This window comes from Miscanthus floridulus, chromosome 13 (assembly GCF_019320115.1).
Source record: "Miscanthus floridulus cultivar M001 chromosome 13, ASM1932011v1, whole genome shotgun sequence".
Lineage (NCBI taxonomy): Eukaryota > Viridiplantae > Streptophyta > Magnoliopsida > Poales > Poaceae > Miscanthus > Miscanthus floridulus.
The window spans coordinates 69224031-69240258 of record NC_089592.1 but is presented as its reverse complement, the minus strand read 5'-3'; the positions used below and the strand labels follow the sequence as shown (position 1 = coordinate 69240258).

The 16228-nt window shown below is 51.4% G+C and overlaps 2 protein-coding genes and 1 pseudogene across 2 annotated transcripts; 2 read left to right on the top strand and 1 right to left on the bottom strand.

The window, feature by feature from the left end:
* Positions 1-4348: 4348 nt before the first annotated feature.
* LOC136501578 (bifunctional monodehydroascorbate reductase and carbonic anhydrase nectarin-3-like) lies at positions 4349-6571 on the top strand. The gene is made up of 7 exons (XM_066497093.1): positions 4349-4394; positions 4499-4744; positions 4848-5062; positions 5270-5376; positions 5462-5735; positions 5851-5904; positions 6272-6571. Exons 1-7 carry the CDS (start codon positions 4361-4363, stop codon positions 6356-6358), a joined length of 1017 nt encoding a protein of 338 aa, XP_066353190.1. The 5' UTR covers positions 4349-4360; the 3' UTR covers positions 6359-6571.
* Positions 6572-8074: 1503 nt separating this feature from the next.
* Positions 8075-9393, top strand: LOC136499974 (G-type lectin S-receptor-like serine/threonine-protein kinase At2g19130; annotated as a pseudogene).
* A 4113-nt stretch (positions 9394-13506) lies between these two features.
* Positions 13507-15702, bottom strand: LOC136500680 (uncharacterized). The gene is made up of 3 exons (XM_066496089.1): positions 14549-15702; positions 14195-14423; positions 13507-14102 (listed from the first exon to the last, which is right to left on the bottom strand). The coding sequence occupies exons 1-3, from the start codon at positions 15403-15405 to the stop codon at positions 13938-13940; spliced, it is 1251 nt and encodes a 416-aa protein (XP_066352186.1). The 5' UTR covers positions 15406-15702; the 3' UTR covers positions 13507-13937.
* Positions 15703-16228: the final 526 nt, after the last annotated feature.

Here is a 16228-nt window from a genome sequence, read left to right as displayed (position 1 = left end):
TGGTCTACGATTGGACAATATTTACCAAATAAGACGAAAGTGGTACTATTCATCGGGTTCACTTTTTTTCACGATCTAAACGAGGCCTTAGAGTGTCCCCTCCTAAACTGCTGTTTCATTAGATGTTTGACATATACATAAAGTATTAAATATAGATTAATTATAAAATTAATTATATAGTTTGTGACTAATTTATGAGACGAAACTTTTAAGCCTAATTAGTCCACGATTTGATAATGTGGTGCTACAGTAAACATGTACTAATAACGGATTGATTAAGGCTTAATAAATTTGTCTCGTGGAGTACTGACGGATTCTGTAATTTATTTTTTTATTAGTATCCAAACACCTCATGCTACGCCCTCATGTAACACCTTCTAAATTTTTAGTCACGGGATCCAACACCCCTGAGAGAGATCTTGTATCGACAAGATCAAGCGCCACTGTGTCAGGTATTGATGTGCACAGTGAGCAATTGTAGATGGCTTCACAGGGTCAATGTACAATGTATTTTTTTATCTGAAATACAGTGCTACCACAGAAGGTTTGGTTGGCCTCCATGGCAGCTGCTAGGGCTGAGGACGAATCTCGATGGCTTCGGTGTATGAATTTTCAGCTTTACATTAGTAAAACATTTGCCATGATTTCAGCTCCAAAGTTCGAAGCCCCTGGAATTGCAGAACAGATGACACTTGTGTGTGAAATTTTAGGTACCAAAAAAACTTCAGCGGATAAAGCTCCACATATCAATTAAACAGTTTTTTCACATAATTTGCAGCCCGTTCGTTTGGCCGTGGCTTGTTGTAAACGATCGTAAATTTTCAGCCGGAACAGTATTTTTCTCTCACACAAACCAGCCAGCCGTACTTCTTCATGAACCAGCAACGAAACGAATCAGCCAACCGAACAGGCTGTTGTTTTACAAAGCAAGAGGTATGATGTGAAAGTTCTGCAGGTTCTAGCCCAAAATCAAGCAGTCAGTAAACTGTATGAATGCATTCTGCACAAACTCAACTCATCGTTGGTCAGGAGTACAGGTTGCCGTAGCAGATACCGAGGGAGACAGAAGTTGTAGAGTAGAGAACGAGGAAGCCAGAGGGTGCCGAGAATGCGGCACGAGGTGGCGGCGATGTTGGGGACGACATCAGCCGATCAGTGGCGGCGTAAGGTGGCTGGATTCGCACGCCACAGGCACTTAGCCCGTACGTGATTATTTTGTTTTGGAATTAACTAATGGAAGATGCTAGCATCCGGACCTATGACGTAATGTTTTGGAATTAACTAATGGAAGATGCTAGCATCCGGACCTATGACGTAAGGATCTATCCACTATCCGTGGTCTGACGTCGCGGCTCACCAACATGAGTCCGATCTCAGGCTGCTCGCACTAACATATCAATGAAGCGGTATCTTTACCCTGCCTGCGTAACAAAGAAGGGGAGAGCACGCACTCACGCTGCGCCGCCATCCCCTGCTCCCACCGCGCCCCCTTCGTAGTCTGAGAAGGATACAAAGCAGCAGAAGATGAGGTGACACAGAGGCGAGAAGGTAGATGCAACACCCTATCTACTTTTAAAATATCAAAATACCACACTTGCAACATACGTATGAAGACAAATGAAACACTTCAAATATGCGTCTGAAACACTTACAAAAACGCTTAGAAACCACTGTAAACATACGCAACATCTAGATGAAATATTTGCAACATATGTGTGAAACATAGGCAACATCCAGATAAGCATTCTTGCAACATATGTCTGAAAAAACAGATGAAACATTAGGAATAGACGTTTGCGACATACGTATACAACCATTGCAACATCACAATCTACTTTTACAACATCTATATGAAACACTTGCAACATACCTTTGAAACATCAGCAACACTTGAAACAAACTCTTGCAACATGCACTTTCAAACGCAGCATCTACTTGCTGCTTACGAAATGGAGGCTCACCGGCGTGTGGAGTTCACCGGAGGCAGCCGTACCAGCACCACCATCGACCAGATCGACTACGCCTACCACGAGCGCCCCCCCCCCCCCCCCCCCCCCCCCCCCCCGCAACTCCTGCAATCGGCGCCGTAGTCACCACCACCACCGGATCTCTCGCGCGAGCAGTGGTTCTGGTGAAACAGTGAGAGAGATTGCTCGTCGCTTCCAATCGGAGATGGAGCAAAACGGCCGGGGGTGGAGAGGGAGCAAGGCAAGCGCTGGTGCAGGCCGCGGTGGAGAGGGAGGCAGTCGGCTGGCACCGAGCAGACGATGAGGAACTCGAGCTCGAGCGGCATTCGACAAACAACGAGAAAGAAACGGACAGATGACTAATGTGGAGATTGGTGGGGTTGGGGGTGGGGTGGGGGGGGTGTTAGAAGGTGTGGTGATTAGGAGTGGGTGGCGACATAGAAGGCTATTGGACTGTTCGCCAACCATATTGCATCCGTTGTGGATTCGTAGCTGCGTCGGACGCGGACTCTGCTGAGTTTCTTCACCAACGGCGAGTCGTGGTCTACGAACTGTAGCGGGGCAAGCAGCGCTGACACGGGGACCTCCTCGGAACCGGCCCGCTGACGCAGGAGCACATGCGCAGCACGCGCGGCGTCCGACTCTGACACGGTGTCGAAGTCAGGTGCCTCCTGCTGTCCTGCTGCGGGCGATTAGGCAGCGGAGCGAGGCAATTGATTAGTTTTTTAAGTGTAGAGATTACTAGCAGATATGCCCATATATTGCACAGAACCTTATACATATGTTGGACGTGAATCTAGATCGCATAGGAGATACAGTGGGTACAAGACCAGTTTTGAGAAGTTAAAAAACAGGACAAAAAAGAAATAAAGAACAAACTGAAAGAAACGCTTTCATCTTTATAATATTCTTACTTATATAATATAGAAGAAAAAAAACCGTGGGTTATAACATGATGTATAAACTTAATTATTTTATTATGTTGTCATCTGGATGATTTGTGGCTCACAGATTATTCAACAACCATGCAATATGTTTCAGTTCGTCTTGAATATCTTTATGATTGCTACTTGTCATGTGTACCAACTATACAATTCTACAAAGCAGTGGATTGTGTCATGGTAAAAGCATTTCTCCCCTGAGCAACCTGTCATGGAAAAGGCGCGTCAGTGTATTCCTCGTGGACTGGTTTGACCCCTGAAAATGCAGCATAACAACTTTGCAGGAACACTTTGTCCCTTGGTTACCTCCAAAACGGAAGCATGGCATGGAGCCCCTTTTCATCCGTGTGCCACGTCATGGATTTGGTAGAAACAGACTGGAACAGTTGGAAATTTTGAACTCTGTAACTATGCGGCTGGGCGCATACTGGCAGGGTGTTTTGCTTCTTTATTACAAAAGCCGTTCGTCATATACCTGACTCAGCGGAGTCCATCAGTTCATCCCGTGGCCGTGAGGGTTTACACTGGTCTCGCAGATCACAATCCATTATCCAGGTCTCCTTCAAATTTTCTTGTGCTGGGTTCAGTCAGTAGATGGATGGTGAAAGCAGAACAGCAGAAGAAAGGTTTGGTAGTGTTTTAGTTTGACCGGCAAATCACTTGGACCAACTAAGACAGTTTATGATGACTGCCTTTTCGAGCGTTGAATGAAAGCCTCAAAGGAAAAAAGTTTTTCTCCCTCTACAAACACAGCCGTGATAATCTTTCAAAAGAAGATCTATATTAAATTCCGGAGGAAAAGCCTATATTTTCTCTCCAATACTTAAAAGATTTACACATCATTATAATTAAGTAGAAGATTTGGCCCTATTCGCGTCGCTGAAAAGCCAGGCCGAAAAGTACTGTTCGCTGATTTATTGTGAGAGAAAAAACACGGTTCCATGGTTAATAAGTTCAAGCAAACAGGACCTTTAACTATACAAGCGACACGCTTCTTGCAAGCGCCATAGAGGGTCTACAAGATGCGTAGTGCCCTAGCATGCGAATTCAGGTTTGTGGTTCACAATGATATTGCAGCCAAGGCGATAAACTAGCAACGCTATGGATGGTATGGAATTCGGGACACCTCATCACCTCCTACCGCCCCGCCGAGGCCACCATCGTCAACACCGGCCACTACGTCATGCTACGTGACTTTGCTGAGATCGGGACACCGTACCGGCCGGCCGGCGGCTAGTAGATAGGCAGCTAATTAACCGGCCTTGTTCGCTTCGTCGTAAACGATCGTAAATTTACAGTTAGAATAGTGTTTTTCTCTCATACCTAACCAACCAGCAGTTGTTTACCGAACAGGCCAATACCAGGAGCTAGCACACATACTCCTATGATATATTCCGTCGATCAATTAGTATAGGAATAGGGACTACATATATTGAGGACTCTGGGTCGCTGATGACGCCACCGGCTGCTGGTTGCTTGCATGCAGGTGAGCTTCAATGGCGAGACGCCGGGAGCCTGGTGAGGACCTTTTCGCTTCGGTTTTGCCGTGAACGTCAAGTTGCATGCATTGACAAGTTACCGAATGCACAGGTTTGTTTGACGCGATCACCGGCCTTCATCAGCTCCTCCCTGCCCGCCTCGCTCGCGTGTGTTATATACCATACCATGCCGGCCTCCCTACCCCTCCCAAACCTACAACGACCACAGAAACAAGCGGCGCACAAAGGACAGCTACTAGCATGGGTCCCGGTCGCCACGCTGCCGTCGGGGCGCTCCTCGCCGCGGCGCTGCTGCTCTCCGCCGCCGTCCCGGGCGCCAGAGCGCAGGCAGAAACAGGCGAGCTGTTCGACCGTCTGCATGCCGTGAGGTAGCATTTCGTGCTGCACCTGTCCACGTACACGTATTTGACTGGAGGGAGCACGCATTTTGTTGGTTGCAGAGGATGAGGACTTCAGCTACATCCCGGGCGCGGATAACGGCCCGGAAAACTGGGGTAAGATCAAGGCGGAGTGGGCCAACTGCAGCGTGGGGCGGATGCAGTCCCCCATCGACCTCTCCGACGAGTGTGCCAAGCTGGTGCAATCCCTGGGCTACCTCATCACCTCCTACCGCCCCGCCGAGGCCACCATCGTCAACACCGGCCACTACGTCATGGTACGTGACTTTGCTGAGATCGGGACACCGTACCGGCCGGCCGGCGGCTAGTAGATAGGCAGCTAATTAACCAGCCAGCAGCACTACCAGTACCTAGCACACATACTCCTATGATATATTCCGTCAATCTATTAGGAATAGGGACTACATATATTGAGGACTCTGGGTCGCTGATGACGCCACCGGCTGCTGGTTGCTTGCATGCAGGTGAGCTTCAATGGCGACGCCGGGAGCCTGGTGATCAACGGCACGACGTACAACCTCAAGCAGCTGCACTGGCACACGCCCAGCGAGCACACCATCGCCGGCCGCAGGTGAGGGTGTCAATCTACTCCTAAAGAGACGAGAGCAAACGGTACTAATGTAAAGGCTCCGAGACGCGCGCTCGCTCGCACGCAGGTACGACCTGGAGCTGCACCTGGTGCACCAGACCTCCGCGAACAAGACGGCGGTGATCGGCATCCTCTACGAGATCGGCGCCATCAAGGACCCGTTCCTACTCTGGCTAGAGCCCTCCATCAGGAGCATCGAGAACACGAAGGACCAGCCGAAGGACATCGGGGTTGTAGACCCCAACGGTGCGCGCAGCATCGGCAGCGTGTACTACCGCTACATGGGCTCGCTCACCACGCCGCCCTGCACCGAGGGGATCGTCTGGACCGTCGTCAACAAGGTACATACGCTCCGGCTCTTGTTTGCTTCACCGGCCGGGGTGGCGTTGGCGAGGGAAGCTAGCTGTTACTGGCGTTTCCTCAAGCTAAGCTTTCAAGTGCATGCTTTGTGTGCAGATTAGCCCCGTGGCCAAGGACCAGGTGAAGCTTCTCAGGGATGCGCTGCAAGACGTAAGAGTTCATCTCCATAACTAATTTCCACACGCCTCTGACCAAAAGCCAGTATGAACGCACGCTGGTTTTGGTTCTTGTAAGGGTGTGTTTAGTTCGGGAAATTTGAGAATTTGGCTACTGTAGCACTTTCGTTTTTATTTGGCAATTAGTGTTTAATCATAGACTAATTAGGCTTAAAACGTTTGTCTCGCTGATTTCCAACCAAACTGTGTAATTAGTTTTTTTTTCGTCTACATTTAATGTTCCATGCACGTATCGCAAGATTCGATGTGATGGCTATTGTAGCACTTTTTGGTAAACTTTTTTGAAACTAAACGAGCACTAAGCTGATTAAAGTCCCTTTGTTGCGTGTTCTTACCTGCAGGGAAATACGATGAACGCGAGGCCGCTCCAGGAGGTGAACAACAGAGACATCAGCATTTTCCGCCCCAAGCTCTATGATTATTACTAGTATAATGCATCACATTTATATCACATTTCGATACCTTGTTATAGCAGATGACGATATATGTACTCATTCCGTCCTAAATCATAAGTACTTCGATCTAATTTTTTTAAGAGTCAAAATATCTCAAATTTGATCAAAGTTATAGAGAGAATTAGAAAAAAAATATAATATGTATACTATAAAAATATAATCAATAAAGAAACTAATGTTACTTGTTTAATATCATAAATGTTATTATTTTATTATACGAAGAGAGCTACTTCAAACTGCACGTGCCTTAACCAGTATAATTCTTGTATCTCGCGTGCTACCCATATGATTTCCTGTACGCGAATATGTCGATTGGTATTGGCATAGTAAATTCTTCTGATGCCTTCAATCCCACCGGAGTACGACTGTGTTGCCATTCGAAAAAACATGGTATCTTTGTCCCCAGTGCCGGTCGTGAGTTTTTCTAGGCCTAGGTCGAGAACTAATATAGAGGCCTATAGTCCACTCTCTACAAATATTTATATATATTTCTATTTATACATATAGTCTCCCAAATACACATAAATTTAGAAGATAATATTCGATGCACTAAAAAACATATATCGAATATCAACCGAACGGTGCTTATGGATGTGATCCTCTCTGTTCTCTGCCGTGGGGCGATCCCGTGATGATTGATGGACTGATGCGGCTGCGAACTGGATCACGGATGAGGATGATAGAAATTGGGATCGAATAGGCCCTAAGAATTGTTGATCTGCTCGATTACCTTCACGTTGACGAGTTCACAAGTCGCCAAACTCTGAATGGAAACTGGAAAGTGTCGAAGGCAAAGCCTTCCTAGACCTGCGCTTGCTATATTGGGCTACAGCCTATAGAAGCCCACGTACGTTACACTGCTTATACAACGTATAAACTAATGGCCTATACTAATACTAGTACTAATCTACTATATGGGTTGAGGCCCACCTAAATCTGAGGCCTAGGTCAGTGGCACACCCTGCCCACCCTCAGGACCGGCTCTGTTTGTCCCTTTAATGGTGCAAGATACCCATTTTTATTAGGATATCCTGAATCCACGAGATAATACTTTCCTACATTTTATATTAGGAAAATAGCGTTCTTGCCCTTGTTCAATACTCCAATTGTGATTTTGCCCCTCTTGTTTTAACTTTATGATTTTACCCTCGCTTTTTTCGAACGAAGCTAACGTCTACCCCTGCTTTGTAACACCGTCTAAAATGCTTGGATTAAATGGTAGAAAAAAAAAAGACATCTACATGAAAAGACAACGATACCCCTCAGTCCCTTTCTCCTTTCTCACCCGTTCGCTTGACCCGTTCTCGACGAGAAGTCGCGGCTTGCAGAAGGTTTCACGGCCTGGCAGCGGCGCAGCTACCGGCGGCGGCGCAGCTCCTCCTCCCTCCTTCCCGCTCCCCCCCCCCCCCCGGCGCGTCTCCTCCTCCCTCCGCCACACTCCGGCGCGCGCGGCTTGTGTGTTAGGGTTTGGGGAGTACCGGCGGCGGCGCGACTACTGGCAGCAGCGCAGCTCATCCTCACTCCGCCCCGCTCCTCCCCAGGCTTGCGCCCACAGTGGCTGGGGCGCCGTGTGTCCTGTGGCGGGCTCCGCCCCAACCCCTCCCCCCGGCTCGCGCCCGCTGCGGCGCGGCTGGGGGCCTCGGCCGCCGCCCCGTCCCCCGCCCCACAGGGTCGCGGCCGCACCATCTGATGCTCCAGTCGGGCACCTCTAGGATAGCGGCATCAGGGCAGGCAGGCGGAGCGTTGGGGCCTCGCGGGTGCGTGCCGCCCACCTTCCTCATCTTCTTCCTCCTTTCCTCCTGCTGGTCGTCGCTACTTCGGCGACGGACACCATCCTCCCCGGCATGGGCATCTCCGGGAACCAGACACACGTGTCCAAGAACGGCGACTTTGAGCTGGGATTCTTCGCCCCGGGCGCCGGCATCCACCGCTTCCTGGGCGTCCGCTTCAAGAGGATGCCGAGCACCAGCCCCACGTTCTGGGTCGGGGACAGGGTCGGCATCTCTGACCTCTTCGCCGCGGCGCTGGAGGTCTTCGCCGGCAGCCTGTGCATCACGGAGGCCGGGTCTACCCGCTGGTGTTCGCCCGTGGCGGGGGCCGGGCCACCGCCTCCTGCCGCGGCCGCGGTGCTTCTTGGCGACGACAACATGGTGGTGAGGGACCAGGCCAACGCCTCGCGGGTGCTGTGGCAGAGCTTCGATTCCCCCGGCGACTCACTGCTCCCCGGCACCAGGCTCAGGCTCGCCGGCGACACGGGAGCCAACGTCTCCTTGACGTACAAGAGTTACTTGCACAATGGCAGCGTTGGGGTCGACCGGAGCAGGAGGAACGGGTTCGTGCTCACCACCGATGGGCATCCTAGCCTTGGGACCTTCCTGGATGGGATGGTGACATCACAAGACAATGGCAACTCACTGGTGCTGAATCCTCCGGACAGCCCTAATCTGACCGAGTTCTTGCAGTTCCTCCTGGGGCAAGTCAGCTTGATGCGGTGGTCAGAGGATTCTGCAGCGGCCAATAGCAGTGGTTGGGTACCTCATTGGACCTTCCCTTCAGATTGCAAAAACAGTGGCTTCTTCTGTGGCAATTTCGATGCTTGCACAAGCAATGGCAAATGCGATTGCGTCGATGGATTTGAGCCTTCCTATCCAGCTGAGTGGAACCTCGGATCCTTTGCTACTGGTTGCTCGAGACCGAGATCTCTTCCATTGAGCTGCGAGACGAATGGCCAGACAGAACATGACGACTCTTTTATCCTGCTGGACAAGCTGCAGGGGCTCCCTTATGATTCTCAGAATGATTTAGCAAGAAGTGATGAGGATTGTAAGCAAGCCTATCTCAGCAAATGCTACTGTGTCGCATATGTGTATGACTTCGGATGCAAGCTGTGGTACTACAACCTGTACAACCTGAGTTTTGCTTCTAGAACTCCATACAGCAAGGTTTATGTTTGTTGGGGCTCCAAACTCAAGGCCAAAAATATAGCAAAGGTGCTGCCAAAATTTTGAATATTTATCAATATTAAATCTGAATTCAAATAATTGCAAGTTGTGCCAAATATGTTTGACCAAATTTAATCAATTGTCAGCATACAATAAAAAAGTTTAATTCCAAATCAGGGTAAAATCACAATTAGGCATAACAAACAGGGGCAAAATCGCATGGGCATTCATGTCCTTTTGTACAAAGTTTAACACCGTTAGGGGTGGATGACGGAGCAGGGGCAAACTGGTGCTTCGTGAATGTCACAGTAGGGGTAAATTCACAAAGTCAAAAAAAACAAGGGCAAAATCACAATTTCGATATAAAACAAGGGTACAAACGCAAGAGCCCCTTTTATATTTGTAGGTTACTTAAATAAACACCTCATATCCTTGTACATTGCACAAAAATGCATTGGAATGTAAATGAAACATACATTCAGGAGGGTGTGGGAATTGTACATTGCACGCCCGACGCTATTCTTGATGTGAATCCTTAGGTATGACCTGTCATGGCCACGAGTTACATCGGGGCGTGCTGGTCTCTTCCTTGGTGTCAGAGTTTTGACCCAGGCCTATACGCCTGGACCTGTAGTGGTTGGCGGCGGTATGGACCCCATCGGGCGAGACAGAGCCCGCACCCGAGGGGTTGGGCGAGGCGGAGCACAAACCCAAGGGTCAGGCGAGGCGGAGCCCGTGGCCTTGAGGTCGGGCGAGGCGGAGCCCGCGGCCTCAGGGTCGAGCGAGGCAGGAGCCCGCAGCCTTGAGGTTGGGCGAGACGGGGCCCGTGACCTTGGGGTCGGGCGAGGCGGAGCCCGTGGCCTCGGGGTCGGACGAGGCGGAGCTCGCGCACCTGGGGGCGGTTGGAGCTATAGTCGCGCTCTTGACTGCTCGGATGAATCAATGTCGATGGCCATTAGCTCCTCCTCTTCGGGTACCCTAGTATTGGTCCCCGACAGTTCTTCTTCGCTGAAAAGCCAAGCTAAACAGTACTGTTCGCTGATTTGTTATGAGAGAAAAACACTATACCATGGCTGATAAGTTCAAGCAAACATGGCATTTAACCATACAAACGACACGCTTCTTACAAGCGCCATAGAGGGTCTACAAGATGCGTAGCGCCTAAAACGTCCTAGCATGCGAATTCAGGTTTGTGGTTCACAATGATATTGCAGCCAAGGCGATAAACTAGCAACACTATGGATGGTATGGAATTCGATATTTTTCCCCAAATTTAGTTTTCCATCACCAAACTATCCTGCATGATAGGGGCTATTTGGTTCTCTGGCTTCCCCCTGTCCAGGCTCCACGAAGCCAACTTGGGCCTACTTGGTTGCTTGAACAAGCCTCCAAGTCAGGCCCTAACTAGCCATCTATGAGCACTTAGCCTAGACTTGGTGAAAACGAAGCGGGTGGGCGTTTCCGCCTAGGCAGCTTGTGCCAGCGCTCCCCTCATCTCTGCACTCACATCTCCCTCGACCACCATCCTGGCTCCTCCATCTTTTTTCGCGCTCGAGTGCCACCGCACCTCGCCGCCTCCACACCCTATCCGGTCCCGCACATCACTCGCACCGGCTAACGTGCCTCTGCCCCCACCGGTCGTAGCCCCATCAGATGGGGATGGGCACGAAGGAGAGGATGAACAGTTGGTGGTGACGGGAGGTGATTTGAGCTAAAAGACACCTTCACAAGAAGAGATGAGGGAATCCAAGGTAAGCAAGTAATCAAACAAGATCTAGGCAAGCCTAACTTCACTATTACAGGTAAACCAAACAAGAGCCTCTTGCATTGTGGGAGCCAGGCTAGCTACAGATATCTTGGCCTAGTTGGCTAGCCAGGTCGTCCTTAAACACGAACCAAACACACCCATAAAGAAGTCAGCTTTGGGGGCATTTTCAAGTGTTAACAACACGTTGGTCACCATGTGCAGAGCCAGCAACCTGGTCCAACAGCGACGGCGTTGAATATGCAAGCAGGGGGAACGTGTCTAATGGCGGCACTGCGTCAGTAGCTTCTCGCGCAAGAGTGGAGAGCAATATGAAAACAAAAATTTGAAGTGGAAGGATTTGGCCCAGGGACGAGACGTATCAACGGAAGCCGGCTGCCGGTGGTGCCACGAGTGATCGCCCGGTGCTTATCGCCCCTCTTGAGACGTCGCCTTCCCAGGGCTTGCTTGATCCTGCAATCGCCATGTCACCGTGATGGGCATGGGCCTCCTCTTATCGCCGCAAAGTTTAATTTGGAAAAAACAAGCGCGCCGGCTGGACACGTCAAAGTACGAGACTTTTCCCTTATATTAGATTAGCTCGACAAAGCCATGCCTGCGTCACACCCGGTTTGGCCTGCAGTGGCTCGTGTGCTGCTGCCTGCAGACAACCATTTTTGTGATATAATAGTACTGTGTAGACCACTTCTGTGATACTGGACTCGCCAAGCGTGTGTACTAGTTCTTTTCAGTTTCGATGCGCGCACCTTTTTGCTCGCAGGAGGCAGCGGAAAACCAGAGATGCAGAGTGCAGAGTGCAGAGCAGCAGCCAGCAGCCAGCAGCACGCCATCGCCATGCGCACATGCAACAGTAGCAGGGCAAGTCGATCTGTCGATGCTGCGAAAGGGGCAGAAACAGATCTAATTATCGGAAAACATGCGTTGTTTTGGAGTACTAAGCAGGTCCTGCTCACGAGAAGTTACGATGGCACGGCAAGGTGTTGTGAATGGGTCAGAGCACACAACATCTGTTCGTTTCGTCGTAAACGATCGTGGATTATTTACTGCTGGCTGGTTTGACTGGTTTAGTGTGAAAGAAAAATACTACTCTAATTTATAATCCACGATCGTACGATCATATAAACCCAGCTGAACAGGCCGCGTTTCCACGATGCAAGATCTCGCAGCATTCAAGTTCAACACAAACAGACAATTTCATCACCTGTCTCGAAAGAGCAGAAGACGTTGACAGATGACTCAATAAAAAAAAGAGAGCTTCAGGTAAAAAAAAAGAGTTTCAGGTAAAACAAAAGTTTTAGGAGGAATAATACTAGGTCATCTTATCCAACAAAGTGAAAACCTAAGAGCAACTCCAACAGTCTAGGTAAATATACTTGTGAAGCCATTTATAGTTGTTGTGCTCAAAAAAAAAAAAACATTCCAACAGTTTGTTTATATTGTTTTCTATTTTTTCCAGCTGGGTATTCCACCATTCTCGTTGGCCATATTTTCCTAACGAGTCCTGATTGCTATATATGTTTTTCAATTTAGCTAGGCTGTTCTAAAACTCTATATTTTAGATGAGCTTTCTATTTTACGTAGCGTCTAAATCTTATAATTTAGCATCTAATTTAATCGTGTCTCTTGAGTCGCTCTAACAGGAGCCATCCACAATAGGACACAAGCAGCCACTTGGAGTGTCTACTTCAACTCCACCGTGTCTATTACGTCAACTGTTGTACTGGGTGAACTGAACTGGTTTTCATTTTGTGGCATGATCCTTAAGTCCATTGCTGAACTTTCTTATCTACTTAAGGCAAAATTCTACCTAGAAAACTTCTAGGCCATGAAGGCACGAACTTCGCTTATGGTACTGAACATTTTTACACGCCAAAAGCATTTGGTGCCCAATTTTACCATATCACCACAACAAGAACCTCGACAAGAACAAGCGTCCAGACCGAAATTGTTGGGACTTCTGTCCTATCACTATCAGTGCACGGCAAAAGGAAGATTTCCCAGTAGTGGAACTGGAACCTGGAATAGAACTGGAACTGACGCCACACAAATTTTCACTCCTGCACTTGCTTTCCCGACTCGATGAAATTGAAAGGCTGCGACTGGTCCATTGTACAGCAACGCATTTGTTACCTCAAACATTTGCAGGTTTCATTTATTCATGCCTCTAGTACAAGAACTTGGAGCAGCCAAGTGGACCCAAAGATGTCATAATCTGCGGAGATATTGAAAGTGTCCAAAAAGATGCAGGTAGCCCAGGTGCAGGGGATGGATCAGCAGATCAGAGGCTGCATGATATGGCAGCAAAGGGGGGCCAGTGGTGCCAGAAGAGATTATAATCACCCATATGCCTCCTCAAGTACGATTAACAAATGGAGAATCCCTGCACATGGCGCCACAAGTTCAAACCGGCAAGATTGGCCACTGGAAGAACATTTGATCCGAGCAAGAGAACACGGTAGTACATGTACAATGCACTTACAGTACAGGGCGCAGCAAAAAATAGAAAGGCACTGACACATAGATCATCTCCACCGACCACCATTGGTAGCACATGGATGGAGGAGGCATGGAGCTATCTACAACTTACAGTCTGCACAAGGAGGAAGAGGAACAGAACAGGTGACCTTGCTCTCAGCGATCCATTCCAGCACGACGTGAACAAACTCTTGATGAAAACAGCAGCAGCTCAGCCCTTTGGTGGCTGCCGCCAACCATACTGATTGATCTCTCCAACACGGAGCAGCAGTGCTGCTCCTGGTCGCGAACCTCAGCAACTAGTTATTGCCGCTCTTGGCTACTCTAATATACAGCTTACAAGTGAAGGGCACAATTCTTGGAACTCACTTCACACGTCGATGAAACAGAGCTTGCCATCTATCCTATTCTGCACTGCCTTGATCGCGGCGACACGGGCAGCTGTGGCCGCCCTGTTTGCAGCCATGACGGCCTTGTTCACCTGCTCTTCTACTCTTGGGAGGCGGAAGGCGCAGTCTGCAGCCCTTCGTGCAGCCTAGTTGCACAATGAAACAAACAATGTGAGTTCCTGAAGCAAGGAGGCGTATCGATTATCGATGGGTACACATGGGGAATTGTTGTGAATACCTGTAGGGCACGCTGAACAGCTGGGTCTGACAGAGGCAAGGAGTTCTTCAGAACTCCAGAATCCCACTCCCCCGCTCGTTCATCCCCATTCCGAAACGCGTACATCCCGAACCCCTGTTTCTTTCCTTCGTGCCAAGAGCCCTCGTAGCTGTGTCCATTGGCGAAGCTGTACACACCGAAACCGTGGATCTTGTCTCCAAAGTACTCCCCTGCATACCGATCGCCATTCCTGCAGACGATTTCGTTGACAGAACAAGAATTAGCAATAATGGAACACTTTGCGACAATGCAATGGTATCGATTTGATTGGGCACCAAAAGATGGGATATCTGCAAGCAATGTCACGGTGTTCACCTGAAATGGTAGCAGCCGAGGCCGTGCTTGACGCCACCCTTGAACTCACCGGCGTACGTGCTGCCGTCGGAGCAGGTCTGGGCGCCGATGCCGTGGCTCTGGCCACCAGCCCACTCGCCGGCGTAGCAGTCGCCGCTGTAGAACCGGTAGACGCCGTGGCCGTGGCGGAGGCCCTGCCGGTACTGGCCGCGGTACCGGCTGCCGCGCGCCCAGCTCTCGACGCCGTGGCCGTCGTACTTGCCGTCCACCCAGTCGCCCTCGTACTTGCCCTTGCCGAAGAAGCTGTACACGCCGCTGCCGCTGCAGCGGCCCCCGTGGAACTCCCCCTCGTAGCGGTCCCCATTGCTGTAGAACTCGACGCCCTCCCGCACCTCCGCCGCGCCCGGCCTCCCCTTCTTGTCCCGCTGCTGCTGCTGCTGCTCCTCGGCGTCGCCCTCGCCGATGAACCACTGCACGGAGGCCGCGAGCGCCGGGGGCGCGCGCGGGCCCCGGGCGCCGCCGCCGCGGAGCCGCGCGACGGCGGCCGCGGCGGCCAGCGCGAGCCCCGCCGCGGCCGCCAGGAGGGCGAGGTGGTGGCCCCCGCCGCGCAGGAGCAGCGCGGCGAGCGCGAGGACCGGGAGGAGGAGGAGGAGCAGCGCAGACTGCGCCGGGCCGGGGCGGAGCCGGTGGTGGGCGGCCCGGCGGAGCAGCGCCCGGGGCTTGCCCAGCAGCGGCGCCTGCGCCTTCTTGTCGTCGGGCTCCGGGTCGTCCAGCGCGTGGAAGGACGCGGCGCCTGGGCCCGCGCGGACGGTCGGCGACCGGAGCAGCGACGACGGCGTCCGTGTCAGCTTACCGGCCCCGCCGCCGTGCCCGTCCATGCCTCCCCGCCGTCTCGCTGCCGCCGCGTCAGCTCCGCTCCTGCTCTGCTTCCCCCCGCGAACCGTCCCTTCCTTGGTTTGGCTCTATGTCGTCGAGCTGCTTCCTAGACGAGAGTACGAGACGGATCGATCGACGCGGAGGGAGTGGTTGGGAAGTGGAAGAGAAAGAAGAGGGGAAGTGGGCCGGAGAGGCGTCTCTTAACCACCGGACGACGCCGGTGGCAGCTTCCTTCCCTTCGCGGGCTGAGCGAACTCTCTCAATCCCCCCCTATCCGAGCTGGCAGCGCGAACCGCCGCGGCGAGAGCAATCGGATCGGATGTGATCCCCGCGCCGCCTGAGGCCTGACCTCTCACTTACGCCTGGGCCCGACATGGTGGCGGCGCGGCGGTCAGGTGTGGGCCCGGGTCCCTGGCTGGCAGTGGCAGGGCGGGGTTGGCCAACCAATGTTTTTTTTTTCCCCTTGTGGTTGCTGGTGGGCGGCGCCGCGCGAAGGAAAACATTTCGCACGTCGCGGAGATGTCTGGCGGCTGGCGCGCGTGCTGCCGCGAACGGGTCCGGCTCCGGTCCGATGGACGACGTCACGACGTGCAAGGTGTCTTGTGCGAACGGGCTGCCCGTGTCGGGTGCTCCAAGAACTCTGCTCGCGTGCACGGTTCCACGCTTCACTGGCAGACTGGCACAGACGAACGAGGGGGCTCGCCGACTTGGCCAAACCTTTTGGTAAGATTCTAGGTCCGCAGGCACGTCCTTGCTCCGCTCTCAGTCCTCACGCGGGGAGGCATGTGATCGCGCGCCGCCAAGTTTGTAGTTGCAGATACAGTC